The following is a 25648-nucleotide window of genomic DNA, read 5'->3' as shown; positions in this document are numbered from 1 at the left end:
TGCGTGCCTCAAAGACTCCGAATGGAATCGAGCTTAACAAATTAAGTGAATTATCGTGTTGCCAAAGCAAAGACGACCTCCCCAAGGACCAACCGTCACAAATAAGGAAACGGGATAACTCGGTTATTCGGCGTGAACGTGCGACAAACAGCAGATATCGGTTACGACGTTGTTTCTGATTCGTCAATTGAAAAATACCAACAAAAAAAAAGAAACCGGTAGGTATTTAATTATTATCTTTCGAAGAATTGTGATGCGATAAGTTGGATTCCTTCGGGATGAACGAGAGATTGTTGCGTTTAAAATAATCTAAAAAGTTGGAATAAGAATTTTTAATTGTTGTTCGTCGTTGGGCAATTTGTATTCAAGGTGAGCGTTTAAAAGCTGTAATAAATTAAAATTAATTATGCTTAGTAATCACAAAGTTCCTCGCTACTTGTTAGACTAACGCAAAAAGAAAACAATATGATTCATTACGATTTTAACTGGAATTTGCCCGTATCAGTTAAATAGACACTTCAGAAATTTTTTCATTTGTTTTACTGATAGCAGCACAGTTTTAAAGTTTGCCAATATCATTTTAATTGATAATTGTCTGGTGAAAGACAATGATAGGGTCATATTGCTGTTTCACGCTAGTTGTCGTTAAGTCCAAAAATTTGGGGGAGCTTTCCTACTCCGATGTCAGTTAATGGACCAATTAAACAATTCTAATTGTTCTAAAAATGTTTGCATTGTTCGAATCCGGTCAATCGAAAATTTCTCGATCTCGCTGATAGCAAGTGTAAAAGTTGAGATAAATATTTTTGGAATTGAATAAATAATACATAGATGAAAAACAGTTCTGCAGGCCATTAAGGCGCATGACTTAGTCCTCCAGTTTCCGCTCTACATGTCACATCCATCCTATTCTCCATGTCGTCACAACTCTTCTTGGCTATTTTTCTCCAATGGGCTCTCTCCTGTGACTCTTTCTTCCAGTCTGTTACGCCTAGTACTGTCTGCTGTTACTTCCTCCAGCCACTTATTTCTTCCGTCTTCTCTTCTTCCTTTTTCCTCCTTCTCCCTATAGCAACGATCTCTTCGCATGTCTATGTTCTGTCATTCTACCAACATGACCCGGCCACCTTATCCTTTGTGCTTTTACAGGGTCCTTATAAATGATTGTCCCATCGTTGTTGGCGTTGAAAACCTACAAAAACGCAACGTTAGACAAACTAGTAGATAGATTTCCATCAGTAGCGCCACTTATCGGCGATACTAGTCTCACTCATGTTAGAAGGCTTGCGGCACATTCAACTACGTCACCAACGCCAACTGCGATGGAACAATCATTTATAATGACCCTGTATATTCTGCACTATACTGTTTGATGAGCCCATTGCCTTGCTTCCTCTACTCATTCTTTTAGCTCTCTTCTTCGTTATCGCAGGAGACTATTACTCTTAGGTGTTCAAAGTTATAGATTTTTATTTCTGTTGAATTTGCTATATGGTTCGTCGATTGTTGTTTCCCCTTTCATTAATACATACTTTTATTTTCGTTTGTCCTCAGTCCATAACCCCTCGCAGCTTTTTAAATTTTTCTAAATGCTTTTTCCGTTTCCTTTTTTGATCATCTGCATAAGCAATCACTTGTTGTTTTCGGAAGTATATTATTCCTTGTGTTTGTAATTCTCTGTCTCTAAAAACTACTTCTAAAACTATATTAAATAACACTGTCGATAGCGGATCCCCTTGTCTGACTCCGATTTTTCTTCCAAAATTTTGTAATACTCTGCTGAAATTTTGTTCTATTTCTGTCAGGGTCATTTTTGTCAGACCGATTAATTTCTTCGTGATTTCAATTTTTTCGTTGCATAAGAATAAGTGAATAAGCATTTGCTTATACTATATATTTGTCTTTTTCTATCTAATAGAGTCCATGTATTTCTATCTCTCACTAATACAAGTAAAAGCATTTGCTAATGGTTTATGCATATGGCCCATTGTTTATTTCTTTCTGTTGAGTCATAAGCTTTCTTAAAATCTACGAACAAGACATAGAGACTTAGGTTTTGTTCAAAGCTCTGCGTCTGTAACATCTTCAGTGTGCAAATCTGGTCTGCGGTTGATCTGCCCTTCCTAAATCCTCCTTGGTACTCGCCTCTTAGGGTATCATGAAAGAAGCTTCTTAGGCGCCGATTTCAAGTCATGGTCGCAAATAGGTGGTGCAGCGCAAATGTGTAGCTATCTTTGTCCTACACCTTAATTACCAATATGCTTCATCTTTGTCACACTTGCAATTTTGCGCGGTTACCATGACAAGACAAGTTGCGACCGTTGCAGGACAACTTGAAATCGACCTCTTAGTCTGTTTTTAAGTATTTTTGCCAGCACTTTGTATGTAACGTCGAGCAGCAATATTCCTCTGTAGTTTTCGCAGTTCGTTCTACTACTTTTTTTTTTTTGGAATGGGCCGTATTATCGTGTTTCTCCGCTGCTGGGTCATTCGTTATTCTGCCAAATTCGCTTAATCAGCAATTGCAATTGCGTTTATTAAAAGTTATGGTTTGTCCGGTCGCACGCATAATGATGAGAAGATTGAGCGAATAAAAACGAATAATTCGGGGGTGGTGAGCACACCGACTCTGAGCATGATAATGGAGAATTTTATGACCTATAAAGTTTTAATCCGAAAAAATGATGAGGTACTTTAAACACAGAAAAAAGGAAATAAACCTGCCGCAATAAAATTTACGAATACCGTTCGTAAAATGGTGTATTGTCAAAATTAAGTAGGAAAATTCGGTGAGGAACAGACTGAAGGTACGATAAAACTAATAAAAATTAAAAGGATTTTTGTATCCGAGATGGATTATCTCGTATTAGCCGATAAAATTTTTATTGAAGTAAACTAAATTCTCGGTGACGAGTAAGGTAATAGGTATTTACGGTATTTGTCCAAACGAGTTCAGCTAGGTGATGATTCTGTTACCTCACTAGTGCAATAATGAACTTCATTACCTGGTGCAAACTAGGAAGATAATGAGTTTGTTCGAGGAGTCGTAGATAAAAATGGTACGGTTGTTGTTCGTTTTTCGTGGTCTTTGGTGAATGTAAACGAGAGCCTTTCGATATTGGCGGAGTGCGACGATGAAGAAATAACAAACAAAAAACGAACAAGCGTGCACATGAACGTTTATTAATAAAACCGAGATGTGTGCAGAGGACTCTGAATGGATGTGCGAGTCAGAAGCGACATAAATAGACTTGGCAAAAATTGCAACTAATTAGAGGACGCAGGAATAATAATCGTCCCAAGGTCCTCGTTCGAAGCCGTCCGGTTTTAGAAAAGCACATTAACGTGGCGGCGCAATAAATAATAAAAGAAAACGTTAAAGAGTCATTTCTCGTGCGTCGGGGTCGTAAAACTAAACATTTAATTATTTCATAATTGTTCGGCACGGATGCCGTGCCCCGCCAGCCGGAGGTACACTTTTAATTATTTGTTATCAGCGGGTTTACAGTATTTCGAGTGCCATATTTCTTAATTAAATGTCAGGTGCAAAGTGTTAACTCGGCAAGCACGAATTACGCTAGGCAAGGTACACTGCTCGTTTGCATTTTGATGGTTTTTTAGATTTAATAACGTTCCGTTTTATTAGCGTCCCCTCGGCAAATTGGACTTTTTACGGCGGCGTAAAAACGGCAGGAACAACGCGAATCTATCGCCGGCCCCGCCGAATCCAATCGCGCAAAATTTCACGACCATCATCCCCTTAATCGCAACTATCAACACGGTCCGGTCGCGTTGAATTAAATTCCGTCATTAAATCGAATCGTAACGGCGAAATCCCGTCTCTGTTTACGCGAAAGCTGCACCCCCGAAACCGATTTGCTGCAGCACGAACAAGGATTAATCCTTGAGCGCACCGTCCTGCGAAGAAACCGTCGTCATCCGGCGAAAATGTTCGTCCTCGACGGGGGCGAGAAATTAAAATCATCGATCACTCGCCGCCTTTCCCATTTAAAACAAATCACGAGAAATGACGTAAAAACTACCCTCGAGCCGGGGGACGAATGGGGACTCCCCGCAAAGCGGTTCGGGAGCGGCGATTTTTCATCCAGAGTGCCTCGTTAAGAAAATAGAATAGTGTAAAGCATCCCGCGTCGAAAAAAATCGTTCGGGAGTGGAGAATTTGTTAATTGGGGTGGAAAATCAATTAGCGAGGGTGTAATTGAGTTTCGCGAGCCTCCGCAAACTCGGATGTTGCATTTTTATTTACCAGAACTTACACAGCTAAAACTCTAATCGCATTAATTAGTTCTAACTAAATTGTATGTTTCGTTGCGGTGGATGCGAATTTACATCCGACTAGCGAGGATCTGAACGGAAAAAATCCAAAATTGCAACGTAATTGATGCACTTTTGATTTTATCATCGGAACAATCGCTGATGCATTTGATTTTTTTAATAAACGGCAGATTGCGCGATAAACGCAGTTTATTTATTTGATGTTTGATCCCGCCCGATTGTTTTCCAATATTATCTAACCGATTAGTATCACTATTTGAACAGGATGACACCAATTTATCTCTCCTCCATTTTTTCAACGATAATTTGGGGTTGCAACATGTGGACGACGTTTAATTTCGTGGTGGTGCCGGAGCGAGCATCAATCCGATAATAATTTAAGCAACATCCCTCGCCCTAAAAATGGCTTTTACAGGCGAATAAACGTCCGCTTTTACACCAAGAAAATAAACCGATTAATTAATTTGGCAACAATAACGCCGTACCTAACGATTCGCTCGAATCGAAAGCTATAACTTTCGCCTGTTTGTTCGGCTCGCAAATTGTCCCGCGTCGAAAAATTCCTGCTGCAACACTCCCGTCTTGTCCCACCGACGGACATTATTAAAAACAGGATTGATGATTGATGGCCGGTCCGCGGCGAAACTCGAAATCAATCAGTTATAGATGAACGACTGGCCTGGCGCATCCACCATTTTCGATGAAAAATTGATCGGCTCCGAGCTCGCCGCTTGTTAAACAACCGAACGAAATCCCGATCCTTCTCGTCCTCGATCAAGGATTAATCTGATCCGATCATTGTTTCCCTTGTTTTTTCCAGTCGAAGGCGACCACAAAGCATCAGTTCCGAAGATGGCAGGTACCGTCCGCAGACCTCAGAAGGCAGCTTCAGGTCTGCCGGAAGTGGCTGTGCCAAGCTGAAGAGACAGAACGCCTGCAGACAGAAAAACAGAGATGTCCTCCTGCAGGAGAACAGACAACGTCCAGACCAAACGGTGAGTGCACAACTGACGGACGAAAAAGACGAAAGCGTTCGCTCGAATGGCCCTCGACGGTGGCGTTCACTCTTCATCTGCAAATGGCACTTTTTGCATCTTGATTAGCCGACGCTCAGACGACGAGTGCGGGGGTTGATGTTTCACCAGCTCCACGAGTTTCTAGTTGCGGGAAAAAATCACTGAAAGACGTCGTCGAAGTGTGGTCGCGTCCAAATTACTTTATGAAAAAAATCATTTTGTTCTGAGGCGGTTGTTAAAAGAAATAGACTCGTCTGCGTCTTTTTATAATATTTTTTTGAGTAACAGTAGCCGGTTGAAAAAACGGTGGTAATCCACAGTTCCTGGTGGGAGAATTATCGATTTTCAATTAAGAAACAATCACGAATGATATCTGCTCTAAATCTGTTCTGTTTCCATTCGACTCAAATATTTATGTTGGGCTCGGAAGGCGTTTTACATCTGGGGGCCTTTCTCGCGGGGGGCCCGCGATGTAATTTCGGCCGGGGGCGGCGCGTGGCGGTCTCCGGATCTGCGGGATGCACCGTAACAGTTTCGGCAAGTTTGCGGTCGAGGCCGGAGAGCCTGCGAGGAAGTCTTGACAGATAATGGAGCGTAATAGGCCGCTATTGATCGGTGTTGCATCGTAAACCGAAACGGAGATTGCGAACCGCACCGCGCTGATGGGATTTGTTGAAAATTTTTAATCAAACAACATGACCGCCCCCCGAAAAAAACAAACATCAAAGTGAAGATCGCACAAAGCAGACGGCCAAAATTAGATCCGACACTTGCGTGTGGGTTCTAAACAGGGATGATGCATAAAAAATAAAATCGCGAAAAAAATAACAGAAAGCCCCGTCGTAATTCAGACAAAAGAGGGCCTAATTGGATCCACGCCGGAACCCGGATCGAAATCGACAAGAAGCTCGCGTGTCCCGGAATAAATGACGTGTTGATGTAACTCGGCGATGATTGGCCATAGCTTTAATTCCATTTTAATTATGTCGAAAAAAGTTGAGCGTTTTACGCCTGTTTCTTTGTGCTTTGATAAACGGCGAGGCCGACGCGATCCGGATTTATTTAACGTTGTATCGGGGGTGGGTCGACGTGTTTGTCGATACAATTTAGAGACGTGCCCGCCTCGATAAATCTACTCCAGAAGACATTTAACATTATTAGAATTTTCAATAACGTAATCATTAGATATTATGCTTGATGCGATTTGTCGAGTGGAAGCGCTCCACCGACGGCACGAATAAAATTACGGGAAGTATTTTTGGAAGGGTTAAATGTACGTGGGCCGAAAATCCGCTCCGGGCAGAGTCGGCTCCGGGACCGACCGTACTTGGCACGTAAAAATTATTTCGTAAAATTCTCGCATCTGTATTTTATTTACGCGGGATGCATCCGTTTCGCCGCCCCCGCGCCTTTAACTATGACGGCTTTTTCGGACGTCGTAATGAAACGAAAAGTTTTAGGGCCAGGTGCAGCCCACCATCTCTTCGCCGCCCCCGAGGTAAGTGAACTAGCGTTAGAAAGAGAGTTAGAGTAGCGGTCATAGATTAGGGGATGGCGCGGCGAGTTTATCAAATAAAAATGACCTCCGTAAACGATCGAAACGATAAAATTTAAAACAGAAATAAAAGTAATGGCAGCGCCAATTTTTCCGTAAATGTCATGAAACGGAAAATGGCAAAAAAGTCGTCTGTTAATTTAATGCACAGTTTTCAGGTGGCTCGTTATTTTGTTTTCCGTATGAACCGTTGCAGGATTTGCAATGCAATATTTAAATGAATTTTGTTTGTACTGAAAAATGCATACTAATATGCAGCGCTATTCGTTCAAAATTAATTTGTTTTGTGTGGCATCGATGCTTTAATTTTTCACGTACCCATCAGCGAAATGTGGTCATTTTATTGCTTATTTGTTATGTTGAGAAAATTCAGTTGGCGATTTAATTAACTAGCGATGATTATGTTGCTTAGTGGCCAGCTGGATCGCCAAATTTTAGATCTACAGAAAATTGATGGGATTTAGTGGTTGAAAGCTAAAATTTCGAATGGTTTGATTGTGCTTTTTTTGCATTACCATAAAGGCTTTATAATTCCTTCACGTACTCTGATGGAACGTCGACGTCGTAGTTGTTACGCAGGATGCATTAATTAGTGCAGAATTCGATAATTTTCAATTTACGCTGTCGGACCGTACCCTGCCGTGCACTTAATCAATTATCGATGGTGCTCTTGGTAGGTGCACCAAGTCCGGGAGCCTCCTGCGCCACCACCGAAGCGATCTTCGCGTGACTTTAATTTAAACGCAGTTCCGTACTCGTTAACGTTAACGTGACAGCAGGTGCGTAAAAATGCCGCGATCTCTCGACCGCTCCGGCCTAGCTGTGACAGGTTGTATTTGATTTTGTCGGAAATGACAGCAATCGCGTTTGCGAACCACTCTCCGTCGAACATTCGCGTGCAGGACGACACTCCCCCAGGAAACGCTCCTGATTGGCACAAAATGGTACGAATTAGCATCAGAATGCGGAGAGCGAAACGGGGCACAAACGCGGTGCATTTTACGTCACCCCGCAGAAGATTTGTTCATTTCCAAGTTAATAGATGCGAACGCGTCCGGCGGAGCGCGAAGCGCATTTAACGCGCCACCCCCGCCGCCTACATTTTCTATTATTCCCTTTGCCTCCAGAAATGCGAGTGGTTCGTTTTGGGCCGGATTACATTAAATGTACTTCATTTTTACGAGGCGCGGTTTACATATTTATTTGGTGTTTTTTGGGCGGTGTGCAATCTGTTCGGAGAGTCTTCTTCGTCGAGGGGATGTTACGCATCCGTGCGGCGCCTGCAAGGGTGAACGGACGTCGGGACGCGGCCGACGCTGCCTGCTGGCGCCCGACGGTTCAGTCTCTCATCAAGAGCCGTTTGGTTAGCGTCGCACGCTCAGAAACGACGACGCGCGCGTTTCGACGCTCAATTTTCGGCGAGCCCTCGCGAAATGTCAGTGGTTGTTTTTTCGGTCTTCGACGTCGACCGGCTAAGATGATGCGATTTTTCTAAGTCGATGTAATCGGTGTACATGATTTTTTAAAAGTGGATTATGTAAGAGGGGTTTCTTGTACGGGGGGGAGGGCACCGTTCACGCAGCTGTTGACAGATATTGCAACGGGACCTTTTCGATTTTCGCTAAGTCTCGTACGCACGAAGGTAAATTTTTTCTTTACGTTGTTGGCGGCTCGTCTGATCGACGATTCTCGTGTTTGTTTATCATCACGAAAATATACTGGTTTGATGGCGTTTTCTTCAGGCCCTGGCAGGCGTCCACAACTAATTTGACAAATAAATCGCCACCGGTCCCGCTAATGGCGAACCGGTGATATTTCCAAAAGACGGACTTTTTCGAAAAGACGACGCGAACGAGCCATCTGACATTTTCGTGAAATGTCAACTTTGCTCTAGCACAATATTGATTGATTTTTGTACGACATTGCGAAAGTCCCGTCTATTTATAATATCATACTTGGCCGTTGTTCAGTTACATGTAACTAATTATATTTCCTAAGGTCGAAAATATCGAAACCACTTATCGGCAATAACATTTCCACTTTCCACACACTTGCACATGTTATTGCTCGTCTACTTTCAACTAATTATCGTTAAACAGTCGAGGCCCTAATGGCATCCATGTCGCACGCCACCGCTCCGATTCCGTTTCGACTTGCAGCGACCGCAAATAAAAGGTCGATACTGCATTAGACTTATTGCCCTTCGGAACGGCGTCGGCGAACTTTGTCCCTTCTGGTGGCATTGAACAATTACACGGCAACAAAAAAATTGTGGAATTGTGTGCCGATTATTAAGTTTTCCACGCGTAACATAAATATTTGTCCAATCGATGAACCGCTGATCGGTATTTGACTGCACGGTTCCGAGAAGCCGTCGCGAAAATTGCAATTTAATTGAGAGTGCACGAGGTGCACTACCGTCGACGTTCATAATTGGCGTCCATTTTTCAGACGGAATCTGTCACTAGAGCCGCGATAAATCACGCGAAAATCCTGTACAAGCCTTCGGTTTCAAGTGGAGAGCGTCCGGAGGCCCCGGTTAGCTTAATTGTAAGCCGTAATTTATAGAAAAAGTTATAAGCCATAGACGATGTGTTCGCCACAACTCCGTTTTATTACACCTATAGAGAAATAAAAGTTGGGGAAGTGCGAGCTTCACCTACACAACACCCGGTTATTTACGACGGTTTACAACCAATTGGACTTACGCCATAAACACTTGGGAATTGAAGTACCACATTTTGTCTAACTTGTTTCGTAATGTCCCCGCACTTTTTTTGGTTGGAATGAAACCGGCGGAAATAACAACAATTCTGTTATAAGAACGCGGAGAACAATTCAAACTTTTGCGAATTGTTTTGCCAGAAGAAAACCACCGCTTGATTAATCGAGGGACTTTTCCACGGTTTCCCATCGTGAAAAATGAGACGTCGATTTTTTTTTAAATGTGATCCAACCGCGAATTGTTCCAAATCATTTCACGTAAACTACTAATGACAATTGCTTTTAAACGCATTGCTTCATGAATATTAAGCGTTCAATCAATTCGGAGAGGTTTCAGTTAAGTAAGGCATCAGGGGGCCTTGTCAAGCGTCAGCATAAACCAGTACCGTCAGTTTAAACTGGAGTTGTTGGTTTACACCAAAACTGGGTTACGGTTATGTAGTGTTTTCGTTTTACATTTTTCTCAACTGTCACTTGTATTTATCGAAGTACAAAATGTACGTTTCCAACTGGTAAAAAGCTTTGCTCGATTGTTATTGAAATTGATGGCTTTAAAATTACAGTTTAACAAAGTTCTTCGGAATGATTGAGCGTTGTTTTTCATTTAGGATTTTTTAAACGTAAACATATCACCAACGAACGAATCAACGAGTTTTACAAGATTTCCTCGGGATCAGAAGCGTAAGTTCTTGTCCAGAATAGAAGAGTCTACTTAAAACTGGCTAAATTATGTAGGGCAAGAACTGGAGACACCCAAAGTGATGGCATAATTGAAATTGAAAGCAATTTGGAGTCTGCTCGTGGAGGCGAGTCGAACAAAGACGTCGACGTATTCAGATCTCCGTCAATTATCCTCGTTACTAGTATTAGTTTGGAGTATAATATAATACAAAAGACGTCTACAAACACATCCACGGTCGCAACCGACCCCGCACCGTACGAACTAGTCTCTTTCCAAACTTCAGAACAACTTCGTCTCGAGCTGAAATCTCTCAAAGAAATTAATACACCAGCTTTGTCAGCTCCGAACGCGATTTATTTGTTTTGGGAAGTGCATGCACAGCTTATCCGACCCCATTTCGCGACGTCTTAATTGTATTCCGCTAATTGCGCCTGTTTGCGGAGGGCGTTATTCCCGTTTTCTCAGTTTCCCGAATAATTTCCCGGATCGCGTGGGTTATGCAACCGCCCACGCCGTACGACTGGTTGCATCGCAGCGGATTTTCGAATTGTTCTCGGATCGATGCGTCGATAATTTGACTGATGAACATTGGTTAAAACGACAATTAACCGAGCGTCAGTCTGTCGAATACGCCTCCATGAAAATCGCATAATTCCACCCTAAAACATGACCTGCCCCATTGGCATCCGACGCGGCCGGGTCGCGTCGATCGATCTCTTTATAAATTCGTTATGACAAAACGGCCGAATTGTTTCTCACGATCCAATTTCGGGACGGATTTGTCGATTAGTCGCGACAAGTTCGACGAAAGTTGATAACTCGCATTGAGACGGGGTTAATTGTGTACGACAGTGAGCATACAGGATAATTATTGGCCTATTTTTTAATGTTCAAAAACAAAAACGAGATACCTAAAATAGGCCGCAAAATCCAATTTCGCGGCCGTTGCTTTTAACGCCGGCCGTTAAATTAAACGTCATTTTAATATTAGGTACAAATGAGTTTCCATGTAAGACTGGCGTTTAGATTTTTCTAGTCGCGATATTGTTACCTCGGCCACAAGGCACCTCGGCGACAATTTTTCTCTCGGTACGTTAAAGAATGATTTCGCGGCCTCGATAAACAAATAACTATTTTCATAAATTTCTTTCTTTTTCATTTTATTCATCAGCTCTGTATAAATATAATAATTGTCTATAAAACATATAAATCAATTTATATTCGTCGATTCTTTCTGACATTTTTCTTGGAGTCAAAAGTCAAGTCAAGCGAAGTTTTTTTTTGAAACGGGGATATTATTTTCGTTAAAAATTGTTTATTTCTGGTGCACGTCTGCCAAGTCGCGTCCGGGCCCCAAACAAAATTACAATATGAATAGACGGGGGATGAAGAATTCGTTCGTTTTGTTCCCGTTAAAATAAAACGGGGGCCTAATGAGACGGATCGCGTTTCGATCGGAAAACACGTCACAGTCGACGAATTAACACACTTCACCCGTTTCTGCAGTGTCAATAACAAACAACCCCTCTGTGGTCGCGCGTCCCGCTCCTCGATCATTTACAACAACTGCGAGGGGCGCGAATGTAGCAAGGACCTGCCGATAATCCCGTAATTTCCCCAGGACACAATGGATTATTTTTCCTTCCCGGACAATGCGGAAGGGTTTCCCGTGGCAGGCGACAAAAAATTAATTTCCAAACCTGAAATCTGGCGATAAAACGCTACTACAATATCGGTGCCGAAACCGGTGGGGATTATCGAAAATTTTCCCCAGCCGCGATTCAAATAATAACTGCCCAGCTAAATTTGCCAATGTGAGTAAAATCTTGTCTGTGGCATGGATGTTAAATGTGAGGGTGGGTGACGATGTTCCGGGGAATTTTCAGGTGGAGCGTGGGAGGCCGTAAAATTTGTGTTTTGATTTTTATGTCGTGGTGAAGCCGTAAAAAGCGACACAGGAGGGTAATATTCGCCGCCGCACACATAGGTACCGTACCGTATTAATTATCGAATATAGAACGGCTCTCGGTTCTCGTCTTTGAAACGCTTCTGCTCGGCATTCATTAGCTTCTCTATTCACGAAACACCGCAAAAGTTGGTGGTACCATTTGCGGCTTCCCGATCCGGGATAGTTCGAACAACTCCCGAAGGACGTGAGTTTCGCTCAATTTAAATAAAACACAAGAACGTCCAACTTTTGCGGCGAGACTCATCCGTTTCTTTGTTTCCCCCATGCCGATGTTATCGCCGTTTTCTCCAAAGCAATGTTCCGGTCGGAGCTTTCGGTAAAAGCCCATAATAAAGTCGTTACGAACCATTTAACCCCGCGAGAATTTCCCTTGTTATCTGGAATAATCGTCACCGGTGTTCCTCCCCGTCGTCGGAATTTTTCTCTATTCCTCGAGCGTCGGCTCGTTTTGAATTTTTTTCGCACAGGTCCGTTTGAGAATTTGAGGTATCGATTCGAAACCAGAAAGCAATCCGTTCTAGAGGAACGAGCACAACGAAACAAACGGTGATATCAGCAAACGCGAGCGTCTCTCCGGAGACGTTTTAAAAAATAAAATCAAACAATCCGGTAGACCTTCGATTCGTACCGGAAGGCGGGCGCGTCTAATGAAAGTCAAAGTAGACACAGATGTGACGAGCATATTGCTTAATTAATTCGAGCTCGGGGCGAAGTACCAATTACAAGCTCGAGTCGAGGGTTGGACGACCCGTCGAAAAATAAAATAATTAATTTTCTTCGGCAACTCTTCGATATGGACGCGGGAAAATGGTAATTGAGCTGTAACCGAACGGGGGGGCGAGTATCATGTTTTCGTTCTTGGACGGCTGTCAAATGTTTATAATGAAATTTTTAAGTAGCAATTTCGGAAGTCATCAAGCAGCGAGATTATAAAATTGCCAAGTTAACATTTTATTGGGTTGTGTTTCCACCTTGCAGGAAATTCGCCGTAAATAACTGCTCGAGTCGGGCACGTGGAGCGGTCGCGTTCCGCGGATCTGGTCACTTCGACACAAAGTCGCCGTGTGGGGTCTGATTCGAACGGGGTGGGTTTAGCGCCTTCGGAGCGTCTCGTGCGTCCCCTGATGCCCACTCCGACACCATTTTATCGCACATAATACCCATAAAAGTGTAATTCGAGGTGTGCTGTAAAAATGAGAGTTTCACCTTTATGGGTTTCGAAGTTTATTAGTGGTTGGCCGGGTGAAGAGACGTCCTCCTGCTGCTACATATACATTGTAGGTGCTCGGGAGGTTTTATTTTTCGCGGAGTTACTCGATCTCTTCAAATAACTTGGTCTTTAATAAGATTAATAGACCGGAGAAGTCCGGAAATTTGCGTAAGTGAAGAGCTTGGTGTTGTGCGAGGCGAAAAAAAATCGGGTCAAATTCCTGGAAATTTCTCGAGTGAAAATAGTTTTCGAGATGGAAATACCTGGGCCACAAGTAAAGCGACTTCATTCCAGCGGGACCAGTAAATTAGGGAAAACTTCCAACATATTGTCTCATACATCGCGACGATTTAATTAAAATTCGCAGTCGAGACCTGGAGCAATTCGGACCTTTGATGTGTCTGCGGGAAGACACGCCATCAACGGCAAAAACAGTGAAAATTGTATTTATTAAAAGCTTCCAGCCGGGCTGGAATTAAATTCGATCAACATCTCTTCGTTGCTCGGTTCCAATTTATTCTCCGCAAAATCCGTTCATCCCATCAAAATTGACGTTGAAGAAACCACCCCCACGGTTGCTCGTAATAAACTATATGTAAATGCAAAGCTGGGACTCTATTTATCTTGGAGCTCGTAGATGGTGAACATAAACGGTGTGCGTACAGGACAAATTAGAGATCGATAAGTGTCGGTGTTTAGAAATCCGGAGCTTAGGAGTGTTGCGTTTTATTACGTCGCGTCCGACGATAACGTCGCAAATTGCAAGACGAAATAATTTAATTTGTGACAGACGTGGATCTGGGTGTTGGTCGTGTTCGAGTTGGATCCTCGAGGGACCGACGTGCAATATCTGTCATCATCAGACGTTCGCCCGGACCAATTCCCCGCAAGAACTCTATCATTGTTATTGTTGTCTTTTTTAAGTTTGAAATTTTGGAGAAAAGCAAATGCGCTTATTGTAAATAAAACTTAGTCGTTTGTATCCGTGTACATATCCGAGAACGATTGATAATAATAAAACGAGATGGCGCAGTTCGCGTCGTGAACGTCACCCGTTCAAAAACCTGTTCAACATAGTGAAGTTGTTCACTTCGAAACCGGCGAAAATAGCCCGCGAAAGCCTAACCATCGACAAGGAATCGCCGCCGACGTCTGAGGGGGGACACCAGGAGTGGCGCAGATTCGTCGGTTCGATCCGGAGGAAGGTCCAGAGACATGCCTCCACTTCCGGTGGCCAGGATCAGCCATCTTCCGGTCAGGCCGCGGGAGAGTCGCTCTCTCGAAAGAATTCCCTAACGCAGAACCTGTTCAAGAAGGAGGACAAGAAACAGCCGGTCACCAAGCAGAAAAGCATCGGCGAAACGACCAAGGCCGACCTGTTCAAGGCCCTCACGTTCAAGGACAAATCTAAAAGTGCTTCTGTTAAACACGTTGACTCGCTGGCCGCGCCCAAGCAGGCCGACGGCCAGAAAGGTGTTCGAAAGAGTGACAAAACGAAAGATAGTGATAGATCGCTTAAATCTAGTCTTAGCAAGAGCAAAAGTAGCGCGAACAAACTCAAAAGTAAGGAGGAGAAGGGCAGCGTCAAACAGGACGACTTCCTCAAGGCGACCATGAGGATCTTCCTGGTAGTCTCCCCGCCGGTGGGCAAGCTGCAGGTAACCCTATCTTCTTCCACAGTTTCTGTTCCGAAAGACCCGCGCTTTTTTTCTTTCACCATCTCTTTTTGGTATTAATTTCGAACGAGTACTTCATTTTTTCAGTTTCTTTCTGGTGTTTGTTCAACTACCAGTCTGGAGCAAAGATTTCAGTTTTCGTTAACTTAATTTTATCTTTTATTAATTTTTGCAGAAAGCGTCTCATGATGAGTAAGTAGAGTTTCAATTATCCACATTTTAATTTTGTTTGTCTTATTTTAATAATTTCCGTTCCAGATAAACCATTTAATCTTTATTTATTCTGTTCTTTTATGACACCTTTTTATTATCTTTCACGCATTCGGTCATCAAACATTAGAACCTTTCGCTTTTCATCTGGAGCATACATTTGACTTTTCATTAATTTTATTGTGAAGTAAGTTCTTGTTTTGTTTATTTCAACTTTTCCAAGTAGCTGGTCATTCTGTAACATGTGAATTATCCAAATTATCTTTCATTTTTCCACGGATCCAGTCTGGATTTTTTTTCTCTTCTCATGTAACTCTTTTGGCACCTGCTTCAAATACTTTTTTTTCTTTGCCAATTTACGTGTTTCTTTAACTCTAGAACCTTTTTCTTATCCATCTGTCTTAATTTTTTTACTTTTGCAAGCAGTGGTAACATCTGAATCATCTAAATTCTTCTTCCTTCCAAAATTTCTCTCTCGCAAAATTTACTTTTTCTCTTCTCCCGCGACCGCTTCCGGTGTCAGTTTGAAACATTCGATTTTCTTTCTCAATTCGTTCAACGACCCCAGAAACTTGTCGTCATCCTTCCGGAGCAAAGTCTGGAGTTAGTCTCGGTTCCGTTTTGGAGTGGTTAATTTTAACTTTTTGCAGGAGGCAGCTTGTCGTCGGTGCACTTTTCACCACCTTTCCGTCCGCCTACCTGTTCTTTTTTCGGTGTGATTTTTGCATCGGTGACGAATCGGGGGTCTAAACTGGCCGTTCAACACGACCATGACGAACATCCGTCCGGCTCGAATTGGCACGTGTTGATCGTTTTAAAAATATCGGCAACTTATTTCGAGAAGTTGTCGCATCGAGAAAGACCACGGTGTAATAAGTCACGTGCGCCTACTCGCGCCGTTGATAAATGCATCCATTTCACATGATACGCTAGCGCCAGATATATGCACCACTAACAGATGTTCTTAATAGACGCGAAGCGATCTGTTCCTTGTCATGTAAATTAAATAAACGTTGAGTTTTCCACATAATTCACGACTCGCTCCCTCCCTGCTTTCTGTCCCTGCTCCCGCCAAGAACTTAATTCAATAAGCAACGATCCGAGATAAACCTCTGCGATACTGTATCTTAATGAAGTCTAGCTCTGAGACACCCTCGCTTTGATGGGTTCCACGAGGGTGGCGCTAGGGGAGATCACTGGAGGCGTCATCTGGATGCGGTTAACTGTGTGATGCATGTGGCCAAGTCGCTCGATCAAAAGCTTGCGATCGTCCTGGAGGCTCCGGACTGACTGACTCACACAAGGACTTGCTGATGTTATCAAATAACACAGGAAGGACCCTTTTGCCGGTCGCACAATGAGCCTAATTACGGACCAAGTAATTATTTAAATCAAGCGGGAAATTCAGCTCGGCCCGGCTTTCACTTTTACGTGCCAGTGACAGTGCAAAGGATCTCCTCTATCCCAAGGATGTGAATTAACTCGACCAAGGAACGTTTTCAATTTTATAGATGCTGCAGAACTAGACTCGTCCTTGTCACATCCCACATTGCTGTCCCTTCTCCTCTGGAACGTCAAAAACTGGACCTCCTAACGGACCTGAATAAATAATTCAAGAGATGCGTTCGCCAAAAACGCGTCTTTCTGATTGTACAAAGCACCAAGAAATTTTAAAGATGTCGCTAATGAGCTTTGATAAAAAGAAAAAAATATTTTTATTTGAGCGTTCCATAATTCAGAAAAGAATCGTCCAAAGGAGCTCGCTTCTCGTCGATTTAATTAATACGTGCATGGTTCAAATCGAATACAATTTCTCCCATTTCCCTAGAAATTCAGGCAGTGTGGAAAAGCTGAAAACATCTAGAACTTATTTCGTTTCTTTCGTTTGAAATACGAATAAATTAGTTGTGCTCTTTGTCTTTCTCGTCCCGGCCGCATTTATTATTAACAATGGTCACTGCTTTGCAAATCTGACAAGATCCGATTTAAGAGTTGCGAATTAAAAAAACAACTCTGGCGTTGGTCTCGAGTTTTGTTATTTTCTCTCGTCTCGTTGGTGAAACGGAACGAGTGTCTTCAACACGCGAAACAGTTTCACGAAACTCGCAGAAACCGTCCGGTTCTGGTGAGAAAAATATTTTTAAAAATCACGAACTTCTAAACACGTTGTTGGGAAACAATGAGGTTATAACAGGTCGTTAACTAGCGACACATGTAGGAGGGAAACAATTTCCTATCGAGTTTTAGGACATATTCCTGGGCATAAAAGCCATTTCCCTCGACAATTTGTATTCTGCGTACTTGTCGTGTTCGGAATAGTAAAGTTTTACAATTCCGAGAACGAAGCACGTCAAATGTTTACATGACCATAACTTTTATTTATAGACCGGTTTTAATAAAATTTTATATTTTCTATACACTTTACCGCAAGAGGTACGTAAGGCTGCAACAAAAATTCACGTTATGGTCGAGCAGCGACGGCGATTTATGAAATGGATCAACGTGGAGGAATTAATTCGGGATTTTGGCCGGTGCGCCAAAATATGGAGCGATAAATCGTTTTTTAAATCCATTTGTGTACCTCCCCTTTCGAAACAATTATTCAGCGAGAGCCGTTCGCTTCCGGGTCCCCGGAGTTGGCTATTTCGAAACGCAAAAGCTCATTACCTTTTGGGGTGCGCGAAAAGATCCAGCAACAGCGCGTTAATTTAATCGAAACAGTCGTCCTTGAGCCGTCTCCTGAAAGCACCACTTTTCAGTTTCAGCATTTAGCGCCTAATGATCGGTAAGATTTACGGTCGGCGTTCCTTTGTATTTGCGTTTCCAAGGGCCACCCCCTTATTTGACTAGTCGTAGGGCCGCGGCCCGATTTAATGCGCCCACGTCATCATTCACCAACCTCAACACAATCAACCACTCAACGAAAAACTGACGATATCGACCCAGCACTGAGGTCTTAATAAAGTTGATGAAGTGCCTAGTCGGTCAGATATAAATCTCTGAATCCCTTAATTACTTTTTGCAGCAGGCATCCAGATCCGAAGCGAAACGGTAATGGAATCAGCCCCCGCGGTACAAATTTGATTTCACCTCCGAAATGTGCCGATAAAACGGCGCCTTTGAATCCAGCGACAACGAACCGCCCCTAGATCAAAAGAGGACGCGGCGGCCACCGTAAATCATCCCGAAAAGCAACGGTTTCGCGAATTCCGGAGTGCACCGGATCGATACGATTAGGTGCGGATCGACCTCGCCGGAGCAGATGTCCTGGCGGCGGGCCAAGCAGATGCACGAGTCGACGGGTTGATGCGGCCGGCGGCAATTACAAACGCGGAAGGCTTAGAGCGCTGCAGGGGACGGTGCACAACTTTTTCCAAGTTTTCCGCCGAAGACGGCCGGGGAGCTTGCACGCGGCGAGCCGCCCCCGTGCGACCCCAAAATAAACACATTTACTGTACGCAATGCGTCCTAACGAACGCGGAAAAGTCACGTTCGCTCAGATTGGTTTTATTCGCCGTGGGCCGTAATGAGCTTGCACGCGCCAAAATCGGTCAAAAACGGCGTCCGAAACCGTGAATGAATAATAATCCGGGGCGAGTCGGCTCCCGAAACAATTTTAATTTTAAATTATCGCTCGTTTCGACGCATGCACCGAGTAAAAATTTTCGATTTCAGTTCTCTTTGAATCGGATGAAAGGAACCCGCAGGGATGTTTGGGTCGTCTTTTCGCGATACCGTCCTCAGAGATAAGTAAATTCTTTGAGTTAACAAAAAATTCAATGGAAAATCACCAGATGAGGGAAACGAATGGAAGTTTATCGAAATTCATTAGGGTGATATTTTTCTTCGGGACATTTAAATATTTATGTTTGAATTGAAGACGTTCGCTCCGGGATAATTTATTTAAAATCATGTTTGACATAGATGAAAGGCGAGGGTTGGTAACGAGTTACGTGCACAATGGCGGGCGAGAAAGGTGCGTTGTTTTTCTTTCAAAGAACAATTATTTTCGAGCATTTCCTCGTCACGATATTTTTCAAACAAAACAGAATCGTAACAAGATTCACAGATTAACGATGTCGATAATAGGGGCTTAAAAATATCGGTTATTAGACATTCGCGTCTGAAATGAACAGGAGAAACAAGCACGAGCGTTGTCTTGGAGAGAGTGCTCGCGAAAAGGGCGAAAAGAAGCAAACTTCAAACAAAACTGAATCCAATCGATCCTCACACCAGAAGGTCGGGATCTCAAAGGGTTTCCAGTTTCTGCATCTCTTTTGTAGTTCCGGGATTTTGCGAAAACACGTCCCTTCCAGTTAGGGTCGCGTCGAGTCGAGTCGACTTTTCCATTTGGGGTCCGGTCTGGCGGCAGAAATCGGGAAATTACCACCGGATCATCGCTTTTTCCCATTATAATCAATTAGTGAATTATGACGGGAAGCGAGCAGGGTTCGGTAAGTGTCGGGGCGAAACAGGAAATCGAATGTGTTTCCTCCTGCGAGAAATATACGGTTTGCGGTGGTGGTGGATGTCGGGGGTTGCAATACCTGCAGCCAATATCGCCCGTTTTATCGGCGCGGCGTAATGAGTTTGCTCTTCATACTGAACCGCGTTCCTCACCTCGTCGACCCCGTTAAAATGTAAAAATGTCGATGCACGACGAACTCTCGAAAGTGTAAAGTCCGGTACGAGGGATGAACGAACGCTTTTACCGCCCCCCGAAATGTTAACCACGATCTAGAGGCGTCGGAATGAAAATAGCAGTTTTCCAATTTAAACCGGCGCTTTCCACCGACTTCGGCATCAGTTTTACGGACTTTCCGTCGTTACGCTAAATATTTGATGGTTCTTTTTGCGATTGTGTAAATCCGAGGTGGCGTCGCGACTCAATGGGATGCAGAAAAAAAGACAAATCGACCGATACGGTGATGGCAGAGGAGAGCTTCCCCGGATTTTGCCGCGAATCGCAAACATCTCAGGCCGTGTCCTGTCGCGGACATATTGAAAAGTATTTTCGTACGTCACATATCGAATGTTATTGATGGCTTTCTGTTTACTTTTATTGTCACCCGTCTATTTATAAAGCTCGAATTAAGGCCGGACGATTCCCAGGATAATGGCCTGAAAGCTCCCCGGAACGCCTCGCGCCCTTCCAAAATCCAGCGAAAGCTTTTCTCGTCACGTGACTCGAAAAAATGGGACTGCACGGCGTTAATCATCTCCGTCGCCTTTGATCCGTCTCTTGCGCACGAATTTGAATAAATTTGCAAAAATTTACGAAACATCGAGTAAAAACAGCGCGAACGGGCGAATTCGGCGAGCTGCACGTCACGGTTGGAAATTTCGCGACAAAGTTAATAAACCGGCCGGCTTGTTAGGCTGTTAGCACACGTTGTTAATTCGAAACACCGTTTAATCTAATACGGGATAGTTTGAAATGTAAACAAAAACATTTAGGTAATGGCGTATCAAGTGTTTGAACAGGGGCCTCGACGAAAAACTTGGACGGGGAGGTGGCGCCCTTATTAAAATGGTAATTGAAAAGGGGAGGAAGCTTCTCCTGTCGCGACTTTAGTTCGGAAATATTAAAATTAAACATTACGTATCGTTCTTTGGAATAAATTGATGATGGGCCGCGAGAATTCAATTGATAAGGATAACAGATGGAACAATTATTATTTGTGTCGTCGCTCGTTCCCCACAAACAAATTCCTTTCGAAAACTTCACCCTGTCGAAATTAACAATGAAATATTTCATACTCGTTGGCTTTATTTTTTACCTCAAAAACTTCGTTTCGAATTCCAATTAAAACTCTTTTGTGTCGAAAGTAACATAAGAAGTTTGTGTCCGGTGGATCGCTCCGCTTTGATCCGGCACCCTTATTTTACGATCGTCGATTTCCAAAGCGACCTATTTTATTTAAATCGGCAAAATTTAGTGCCGACATCGGCATCAAATGAAAATATTCATCGATTAATCGTGAACGAATTGTCAAACGTAACACCGCGCGTTGCTAGGCGCGACCTTACAAACTTTTCAAAATGTTAAACAATACCGAACAGATAATGTCCAATTCGTTGCGCAACAAAAGAACGTTTAACTATTTTTTCGCGAATCGTTACACAACCCTTATTGTTCGTCCTCGCCCTCGACTCTAGCAATATCCATAAATCATTTTGTTCGTAAGCTCTAATTTCTGCCTAGATGAAGCAAGCTTTCAAACAATCTCGATGAAGACTTTCACGGCGCCTTTGTTACCTTTCAGATTTCGTTCTCATGATGAACGCGAATAAAAAAAAACGAGAGCCATCTGCGATTTATTACGTCCAAGGGTCGTTCTTTTACAGTTCATCTCGTCCTCGAATTTTTATTCGTTCCTTTTTTATGTAGATCCTGCGAATAATCTGCATGCACGTTAATTGGAGAATTAACTTTGAAGACTTGGGGGAGTACACCACTCCCGTCACGATTATCCTCATTAAATGGATTTATTCCGTCTGCACGCGTCGCAGATAAACAGATTTAGAATGGCCCCAGGATCGCAGGAATGCGTCGAGCGATAAATAACATCTTGGTACGGAGGATGCGAATAATGCTTATCTGGGAGGTGGGAGCAGGGAGGGCATCAAAATACAAAGTCTAGGTGATACAAAAAGGGGATGCGGAATCATTGTGTCGGTGACGGGATGAGAGAGGAATTTTCTATTTCGGTCGCATCAATGGATGCCCTCATTCATAACCGTCGACGTCGAGAGACGAGGAAATGGTCCTCGAAGGCTCGAAACGCTTGTTTAGCCTGCCGACTTAATTGCACAGTTCGGTTTTAATCCCCGAATGACCCTTTTAATGGAGCAAGGGTTGCGGCGACTTCGCACCTAAGCAAACAAGACCCGCAACTTCCGAAGGTGATCAGAAGGAGTTGGCAAAGTGACAGTCGGAAAGACAGGATGTTTTAAGGCGTCGGAGAGTCGTCGTCGTCACTTTCGGTTTTAAATTCGAAGCGCCGAAAAACGCAATCCGGTTAATTAATCGAATTATCGCAACTTCCGCCGCGACAGCCTCGAAACGGGGGAGCAAAATGGGTTTTACGGCCGTCGATTGGAGTTTTACGCCTTGCCAAACGGCGACCGCAGGGAGACATATCCAGAATCGTTAATTATTTAATAACCGATTCGTACTTATCTCGGCCGGGAAAATAACCCAGCACGATAAAATGAATCCGGGGCCCAGATGCCGGGTTGCGATGGCGATTATCGAATTCCACATAAAATATGTCTAGCATTCAAGTTTGAGGGGGGCGGTCTTAAAGCTCGCAATCCTGAAACATGAGGGTCATTAAATCAAATCGTTTGGGCCGTTCGCGGTGGTAACTGCAACTGGAGGTGCAAATTTCCATCGGGTCTTGAACGCGGAGGACGTTTCCTGCGGGAACCTTTGCCGCTCACGCCACAAAATTTCGAAACAAATCACGCGGCGAAAAACTGACGAAATCAAAATAAATCACGCCCAAATTAATTCCGCTGTAAACACGAACATGCGAAAAGTTGGCAACTGTGGAAAATGTTTCGACCCGGCTTATTTTTTCATTAGCTAAAGCTTGAAGTGTTGCCAACTTTACTTTCTTCGAAAACTAACCGGCAGGTAAATTGTATCGGTTTCGTTGTTTCGATGTGCATTCGCTTTTGTGAAAAATTAGTTGCCGTAATTGCGTACGGATTTGGTTTTCCCTCCCTAATAGAAAAGTCTATTATGTGTGTTTCCATTTGCCGACAAAGGATCTATTCAGAGTGTGATTTATGAAAGCTTTCCAAAGCCTTTTTCTTATTTCAACATGACTTTTGTGTATTATTTGTAGACGGTATAGGTCAAAGTTAAGACTTTCGCGCGCCGCGTACGAGCTTTTAACATATTTAACGTCCCTAAAAATAAGGTGCGTAGTCGAATTTTGTTAATGTGGGTGGTTGAGGGGGCGATAAATGATTCGGTTGATTTTTTGTCGGACACATCTCGTAAAAACTCCTTTTTCGGGTGAAACACCCACGTCCCCTTTCATTCGGTGACTGTGCGTGTGGCATCAATGAAAGAATTTGGTGGGGCGCCATTTAACAATCCTGGCAATTTTTTGAAGCCCAACGTCTATGGAGATATCATCAGTTCCTATATTGAAGCCCGTCGTTGCCATTGACGTTACTGAAAGTTTGATAGGACACCGCCACAATGCGCTCTGACGTAATTAACTTTATATTTAGTGAAGCCATGTTGAAAGATGGCGCGATACAACGAATTAACTATTGATTCAAAAGAAACGGAGTTTATGAAAACGTGCAATTTAGTTTTTATTCGGCTCCCATTAAAATTACACATACGTTAGCTGTCGGGCGTTAATTTGACGCTCGCTCGCCATCAATTAGGATTCGGGGGTGGCAGAAAAAAAAAGTTGCCCCGTTTCATTTATAACGCGTCCTCGATCAATGTGATAATAGAATATTCTTGGAATTTTTGTACAAGCGGAGACGTCTAGCGAAAGCTCCCGTTTATGCAAATCCGAGGAAAACTTCACGAAAGCTCGGATATCAATCTGTAGCTAATAAGGATTTTTTCATTGTTGCGTGCTTGTCGTTCCAGGTCCGCTCGAGGAGCTTAAACCATTTGGACACTTTGGAAATGAGGCAAGGCGTCGTGTCGACCACGGATCCGGCTTTGAAGGATTCGAGGTCGGAGCCGGACTGCACACGTCCGCTTCTCGCCCCACCTTCGGTCACCCCGGAACCGGTAACACCCACCAGGGAGACTCCGCCAGCCCGGAAACACATGCTTAGTAGATCTCAAGTAAGTTTTGCATAGTTGATAAACTTGCTCCTTCCGGATCTCGCCGGAGCCATCCAGTTCATCACTCCGGGAAACTTTCGACTCCGGTTTTCGGTGCGTTTCTTTCAAGACGAGCATTCCATAATCGAGTTTGATCGGTCCGTCACCCGGAAAATTCCCCTTGGAGACTGGATAATGCACACGTAATCAATAAAAGCTCGGACGTGCGAGCTTTCCGATCAAAAATCCAGTCGTTACTAAATAGCCAGCCAATCCTTCAGATTGGGGTCTCATTCATATTCAGCAGGCCGCTAACAAATGAAAACCGAGAAGGTCTCGGAGCAAGTAGCCGTTTCGGCAGTGAATGGGAAGTCGGTTCGATGCGGTCGGAAAGCTCGCCATCGACACTCTAGTTTCACTTAAGGGTTGTAAACGAGAACTCGGCCACGTTATAGAGCCGTTCCTCTGTGCATCATTTTTGCGTTTCCGACCGTGCGATGTATCGACCTGGCGGTCAGTTCTTCGCCGCCGTCCCCAAGGCGATATGGATTTCGCCGCGGCGAATTTCATCTTGCACCGTCCAACAACAAGAGGACAAATCGCGAGAGGGATCTCGTCATCCGCAATAAAAAATTAAGTAACTTCTTTTCGCGGTATTGTTATCTGGACCCGACGCACTCTCCGAATCCTTATTTATCTGTGCTCACTTTTAACCCTCGCAAAACTTGTATAAATAGTCGAGTCGGAGTTTTACTTCTTCAACGAGTTATCGGAAACGGTTTCGTTCATAAAGGATCGTTTGTCTCAACGAATAATCGGTACTAATCATTTGGTTTTTTTTTCTGTTTTCAGAAGTCGAGCAGCGAATGTTTCAGCGTTAATTTTGAAGTAGGGGATGAATCCACTTGGGAAAATGAATTGTTTTTTATCGCTCAACACGGGATCTCGTTACAGTAAGTGTTTTCCTATAATTCGACCCACTTTTGAATAATTAATGTAAATCTAATCGCAATTTAGAAATTGTTGGAGCGTCGTTTCCTAAAAACGTAACGACTCCATTTCACACCGGCTCAAACGAGCTATTTCAGACGCATTTCTGCCGTTTTACCTCGACAGATTTCGTATCGAAAGGCACACAAAAGCCTGGGATTGCGGATTTAATCTAGCGTGGAAATTGTTCTGGCCCATAAATAACTCGACTTATTTACGCCAATCGGACAATACCGCAATATTTATCGAATTCGACCGTTTACATCTAAGCAGTTACGTAAATGACATAATTAGCAGCTCGATCAACTCTGGTCTCGGCGAAGCCAAGTCCCAACTCGCGAAATAAATTTTCTTCTTTGGGAAATCTTGCCACTGCGAACTCGTAAATGTGCATTATCGGTGCATTCGTGTTTCCATTTGTCGTTCGCTTCGGCAACTCCGGAAGTTGTTTTTGTTTCGGTCAGCGCGCGTCCCGTCCCGAAGAAGCAAATTGAAGTGATGTAACTGTTGC

At 43.5% G+C, this 25648-nt stretch overlaps 1 protein-coding gene across 10 annotated transcripts in view; it reads left to right on the top strand.

Annotated features, from left to right (window-relative positions):
* The window catches only part of LOC138130457 (pleckstrin homology domain-containing family G member 5), a 68290-nt gene that overhangs the window by 36227 nt on the left and 6415 nt on the right, over nucleotides 1–25648 (top strand). For all 10 annotated transcript variants that reach the window (XM_069046942.1, XM_069046940.1, XM_069046941.1 and 7 more), the window contains 3 exons: nucleotides 5117–5291; nucleotides 23965–24168; nucleotides 25000–25100. In XM_069046942.1, the coding sequence (XP_068903043.1) occupies nucleotides 5117–5291; nucleotides 23965–24168; nucleotides 25000–25100 (480 nt within the window). The remainder of the gene's footprint in view (nucleotides 1–5116; nucleotides 5292–23964; nucleotides 24169–24999; nucleotides 25101–25648) is intronic.

The sequence above is a fragment of the Tenebrio molitor genome, chromosome 5, assembly GCF_963966145.1.
Source record: "Tenebrio molitor chromosome 5, icTenMoli1.1, whole genome shotgun sequence".
Classification (NCBI taxonomy): Eukaryota; Metazoa; Arthropoda; class Insecta; order Coleoptera; family Tenebrionidae; genus Tenebrio; species Tenebrio molitor.
The sequence above is the reverse complement of the archived record's forward strand: the minus strand, read 5'-3'. Positions and strand labels throughout refer to the sequence as shown.